The sequence below is a fragment of the Nannobrachium achirus genome (assembly GCF_963921795.1).
Source record: "Nannobrachium achirus genome assembly, chromosome: 19".
Classification (NCBI taxonomy): Eukaryota; Metazoa; Chordata; class Actinopteri; order Myctophiformes; family Myctophidae; genus Nannobrachium; species Nannobrachium achirus.
Genome location: NC_137826.1, coordinates 48,642,465 through 48,649,052, shown reverse-complemented (window position 1 = coordinate 48,649,052; position 6,588 = coordinate 48,642,465). Strand labels below are relative to the sequence as shown.

At 40.5% G+C, this 6,588-nt stretch overlaps 1 protein-coding gene across 1 annotated transcript in view; it reads right to left on the bottom strand.

The window, feature by feature from the left end:
• Positions 1 to 1,510: 1,510 nt before the first annotated feature.
• The window catches only part of LOC308304250 (trafficking protein particle complex subunit 14-like), a gene marked incomplete at both ends in the record, with an annotated part of 28,245 nt that continues 23,167 nt past the window's right edge, over positions 1,511 to 6,588 (bottom strand). The window contains one exon of the mRNA XM_080748817.1: positions 1,511 to 1,661. Within this exon, the coding sequence (XP_080604943.1) occupies positions 1,511 to 1,661 (151 nt within the window). The remainder of the gene's footprint in view (positions 1,662 to 6,588) is intronic.

Sequence of the window (6,588 nt, the reverse complement as noted above, 5' to 3'; positions counted from 1 at the left end):
CCTGTTAAAGCATGCCCATATATGGACAAAATGAGCTTTCAGTAAAGTAACTAAGGACATTGCTACTCAAGTAGCCTACTGTACTTAAGTAACGTTTTGAGGTAGTCTTTACTTCACTGGAGTAGGCCTACTTCCAATTTGCAATATTAGTTCACTACAATTCAATGGCAAATATTGAAGGCCTACTTAAACTCCACTATACTGACAGTATTTGAAAACTAGTTATCAATTACTTACTTAGTTAATAACAAAACACTTCAAACCACTAAACTTGTGAAATGAGACCTTCTGCATAATGAGTACTTTTACTTTTGGTGCTTCAAGTACATTTTGATGCCAATACTTTTGTACTTCAAGACAATTTTGAATACTGCACTTACAAAAGAGTATTGATACTTTTACTTGAGTAAAACATTTAGCACTTCTTCCATCAGTGCTTTCAGTAAAGGGAAGTCAACTTATTGAAATAAGGAACATGTCTTCGGCAATCGGCATCTACGCACACAGCACAATACTGTAAACCACACATCTACAAACATAGCTCAATGGTGCACCAGCAGCCTCACCCACCTACCTCAATGTTGACACAATTGCACTTAACGCTTTATGGGAGGGGGGGGAGTAGATTGGCCAGTAGAGAGGTCAGATGGGAGTTTCCCAGTTCGATCCCGGGCTCCCCCAGAGTTAGTGTTGATTTGAAGTGTCCTTGAGCAAGACTCTGAACCCCTAAACTGCTCCCGATGAGCAGGTTGCCTTGCATGGCTTCCTCCACCATCAGTGTATGAATGTGTGTGTGTGTGTGTGTGTGTGAATGGGTGAATGTAATGCACAATCTAGTTAAAACGCTTTGGATAAAAAGTGGTTTATGAATTTATATTAAGACTGTGCACACAAACATTATAGAATAAAATGCTTGGATCCAATCTGGCCATCGATGGTGCACATTGATATCATAGAATCCAGTTTGGATAATCCCATGTAAAGTTGCAGGCTGTTGAATGCAGGCTGCTCCATTTATCATGGGTCCATTTGGGTTCGGGTCAAATTGTTTATGTTTAAGAACCACAACATTAGGATGCAAGTCCAAATATATGTGACATGCAAACTACAGTAAATATAATTATATATTGCTTATAATGAGCAGGCATGGCAGCAACACTTGTTAATCATCCATATTTGCCTAAAAAGGATAAATTAAACACACATACTGATGATTACAATAAAACACTTTATTATTGACGTGATTGGTTATTTATATTACATTTTTTTCCATGACAACAATCACAGTGAGCATAGATAGAGTATTGTAATGACATGGTTATGACTGTCGGTCTGTCTGTCTGTCTGTCATTGTGTGTGTGTGTGTGTGTGTGTGTGTGTGTGTGTGTGTGTGTGTGTGTGTGTGTGTGTGTGTGTGTGTGTGTGTGTGTGTGTGTGTTTGTGTAATAATACTGTCTGTCTGTCTGTCTGTCTGTCTGTCTGTCTGTCTGTCTGTCTGTCTGTCTGTCTCCTAGCTGTCCAGCACCAACACTTTCCCCTCCCTCTTGGCGATCTTGTCCAATGAGAGCACAGCTTTGTCGTGATGCGGCAGGTAAAGGGGCCGGCCCACCGGAGAGCCCACCGGGGGGGTGATGGCTCGACGCTCCATCGCACTTCCTGTTCTGAAAGACACACGCACGCACGCACGCACGCACGCACGCACGCACGCACACGCACACGCACACGCACACGCACACACACACACACACACACACACACACACACACACACACTTCAGTCTGAAGGTAAGGCTCTGGAGGCAGAGCGGTCATCTGGTTTGATTCCCATGCAGCTCCTCCAGGCTTTGTCCTGCATGGGCAGACATTTGATCTCCATCCAGAAGTGAACTGTAATGTTGTTCATTCAGGCCCGCCCAGGGGCGTCACAAGGGGGGGATTCATTATTTTATACTTTAACTATTGAAAAATAGCAGATATAAAAGCTCTCGCTGCGAGCTTGTAGATCTGCTATTTTTGAAAGTGACAATTTGCTAATCTTTCAAAAGATTATATGTATTTTTTATATTTGCAACTCAAATTTGCTTCTTGGGGGTCCCTGGAACTAAATATTTTGAGATGGGTGTCCGTGGCCAAATACATATCATTTTGGTGGTCCTTCTCATGAACATTTTTGAGCACCACTGACAAAAAAAAAAAACAAGATTTTTCAAATATAGCAGATCTACAAGCTCACAGCGCGGCACTCGGTGCCACGCTGTGAGCTTGTATATCTGCTATTTCTCAATAGTTAAAGCACACAATAATGTGTAATAATGTGTTCCCAGTCTAAATGGGTTTTAAATCCCCTCCCCCTATGAAGACCATTCATGGGGGGCCCGCAGTGAATCCTTGCACCCAGGGCCCAGAATTTGGTGTGACACCCCTGGGCCCGCCGCTAGATGCACAGCACGCACCGTGCATATGATGCATCATGGTGCATCTTATGCAAAATGCATCATCATTCATGCTGAAATACTAAAATATCTCAAAACACAGATTGAACACAAAAAAATAAGGATTGTCCCAAACAACAATAAAATAAGAGGTGAGCTGGGCCTTTAAGGAACCACGGTGCCGCATGGCACCAAAAAAAAAGAGAGCAAAAAATAAAAAGAATGGGAAAGCCGATCATCATAATAACTAATATGTATTTGCTCCTCCTAAATAATCAGGCATGATGCCTGATGCGTCCTCAACTTGCGTGGCGATGCCCTGCTCACTGTGCACAGAGCTGAAGCACCACTGAACGAATGGGCCGCTAGAATCCTTACATTACACCATTGGTCTTCAACCAGCCCAAATTCTCACATGTCTCCCCCCTTCTCTGCTCCCTCCTCTGGCTCCCTGGTTGCAGCCTGTACAGTCAGAGTACAAAACACTGATGCTGGCCTTCAAAGCAGCCAAAGGTATGGCATGCACCTACATAACGTCAAAGTTTGATAGAACCCTACAACCCCATCCGTTCACTCAGCTAACACAGGGTTGCTGACAGAACCCTCGCTAAAACGCCAGGACAACAATCCACTCATCCTAGAATCTTTGCCCTCCTCCTGGCCCCCAAACTGTGGAATAAACTCCCTGTGGCACTTAGAACGACAGACTTGCTCCCTAGCTTCCGCCGTGGTCTGAAGACTCACCTTTCAGACTAAACCTTAGCCCATATACTTACCGTAGAACTTGCCTACTCAATGACCATACTGTACATGTTTCTAGATAGCATTTGTATCTGTTCTCTCTGGTTCTTATAGCGTTTATTTATTTGTATTTTATTCAATAGGTGCTTGATCTACCTACTATGTTCTTCTTGGATTATTATTGCTGTGCATTTGATGTATTGATATTGATGTATTGTATTCTGTGTCTCATTGGTGGACTGTGGACAATTTTTTTTATTATAATCTTGTATTAATGCGAGAACAATGGATTCTATTTCAGCATGCTAACTGCTATTATTATTATTATTATTATTATTATTATTATTACCCATATGATTCAACAGGATCCTGGATGGCTTGATTCTATAGGATTCTATAGGCTTAAAATAATATTTATTTCTAAATCTGTATGAGAAAAAATAATAGCAGATTCTTTTGTCTCACCAGGAAACCAGTATAGAAATCTACTGTCTAAGCTACATATTGTATTTGTATGTAGATTTAATGTCTATACAGTAAATCCAGAATGGAGGATGTGATGATGTATCCGTTATTTCATAGACTATTTTTGGATGTTGTCATTAATATAAATATATATATTATTTATCTTAAATTACATTCCATAAACTTGAGTTGATAACATTATATCCTAGTCTATAATCACTCTCATATCCTAAAGTATCCTGATGTTTTGTTTTCATATTTATGTTTCTCTTACTTTTTAATTGATGTTGGAGCAAACTTTGTTTTCATGTAAATGGATGATAATTATTGTCATCCATTCATACACAAACGCCATACACTAACAACCTGCTCTGAACTCTGCATTGTATTCTAAGTAAATAGACAATTTAAATTGTTTTTTTTCCCTGTTTGTTTTCACTCTGCATTATGTGCATTTGTGTTGTCCTGTGCATAATAGCCAATAGTAATATTCATATTATTTTTCCCTCTAGTATGTGTAATTCTTATTATGATTTGATCCATGTAATCATTCAAATACAGGACCACCTACAGTACATACAGTAGCTGGAATTTTGTGAGCTTTCAGTAAATATTAAGAACATGAAATATCTAAGGATAGATGATAGAATAGATGATATTTTTAAAATGAGGTTTTTATTCCAATTAATTGAAAGGTTTTTACACATGTACTGAAAACTGTTAAAAATATAATGTTGCAAAATGACTTTGCATTAACAGGCAAGATAATAAACAGTATGATTAATTAATATATAAATACTAATCCATCGTAATAAATCATGAAGACTCATCAAGATATCATGTTAGCAAAAAATACCTGCTAGATAAAAAACATCTACCAGATATTTAAAAAAATATATATTACATGAATAATATGCAGTGAAGATTAAAATATGTTTGATAATAACATGAATATACAGTAGAGATTAAACTATGTTTGATAACATGAATAATATGCAGTAGAGATTAAAATATGTTTGATAACATGAATAATATGCAGTAGAGATTAAATGTTTGATTACATGAATAACGTTAATACTTGCAACAACCAAATGTGAATTGTATTTCTTAAAGGGGCACTTCACTCATTTTCAACCGATCTTCACTTAATTGGTCCTCACTAATGCTGTCTACTCACTCTGTGCCTCATTGGCAGTTCAGAACCCTACCTACCAGTAGGGATGGGTATCGTTCACCTTTTAATCGATACGATACCTTTTTCGATACCTGGGAATCGTTTCGATACTTTTTTCGATACCATTTTCGATACTTTTTATTTATTATTATTATTATATTTATTATTTGCCTTTTTCTATGGGCTATTTTATAGACGTTGGATCATTATCATAATAATAAACATTATAGGCTATTCTCAGCTATTTTCACAGTAACGAGTGTAGCCTACTAAAGCAGTCATTAAACTTTCAGTAGCCCAACTGTTACAGATGCGACTGGCAAGGGGTGCATTCAAAAGTATCGAAACAAGGTATTGTTTTTACGTGAACCGATACTCGATAGTATAGACGTCAGTGAATCGATACCATTAAAAGTATCGCCAACGATACCCAACCCTACCTACCAGTGACATCATTGGTAAGACTCTTGCTTTAATAAAACAAACAATACAAAGGTTGACATCTTGTTTGAACTGACCAAACCTGCCCACCGATGATGTCACTGGTAGACAGGTTTCTGAACTGTCCACAGCCCACCAAGGAGACTCAATGAGAGAAATCATGAGAGTCATCTTATAATGAGCTTTAGTGACGAGCGATTATATGAAAATAGGGTTAAAAGTGGGTGAAGTGCTCCTTTAAGCTTAATTAATGCTCGTTCCCATGAGGTTGGCACCGGCCAAAAATAACCGATCTACAAGCTATCCGGAACACAATCCATCATTAAAATAAACATGATCTGAAGATGCACACGGTCCACCCATCTGACCACAGATACGGCCGTGTTTAGTGGTCAGTTGGGTGGGCTGTGAACTCTTTTCAGATTGTCCAGTGGGCCCTGATCCAGAAAACAGTTGGGATTTGCTGGTGTCGAGGTGGACAAAACAAAAGTTCGAGGACAGTCCTGGGTTACAGTAGGTTGTTTCTCTCTGCTCCCCCAGGTACGGGGCCGAGGGGCTGTCCTTTTACCACCCCGGCCTGGGGGAGGGGTTCACCCGGGCTGTGTTTCTGGACACACCTCCAGCAGCTACGTTCTGGGTGTAGATGGTGAAATAAAGTTGAGAACTGCTGTGGTGTAGAGGAAAAACAGGTTGAAAACTGCTGTAGAGTTAGTAACAGCTGGTGTAGAAGAAAAACAGGTTGGGACCCGCCGCTTCAGTGGTATATCACAGCGTTGGGGTCGATGGTCGGGGTCTTCAGTCTTCTATCACAGCGTTGGGGTCGATGGTCGGGGTCTTGGAGGAGGTCCGCCTGCTGATGACAATCACAGCGAGGAGCATGAGGAAGATGGCCACCGTCCCTGCCACTCGAACCCCCATCAGACCCACGTAGAGATGGGGGGAGGAGACAGTCAGAGCTTTAGGCGGTGTTCCGGTCGTAGCGTCAGATGGAGGCTTGGCTGGTTGGGTCGGTGTCTTCAGGTCTCCTGGGAAGTCGATGCTTATCTTCACTTCTCTGTTCGAAGTCACCTGACATGTGAACTCGTTGGTCAGGTCGTGTTCGCCGCTGGTCAGAAGGTTAGAACATCCACGTCTATGAGAGTCCTGGTCTGTAATCAGGGTACCGTCCTCATTCATCCAGCTTAGAGTGTATACGTTATTACAGTTTAAATTGTTTCCAAACAGAGAACATGTCAGTGTCTGTCCAGTCCCACTGTTTTCTCTGGTGATGTCCATAACAAACAGATCGATAATTCTATCGTCAGCAGCTTTGTTTTTCCCCCTCCATTGTTGACAG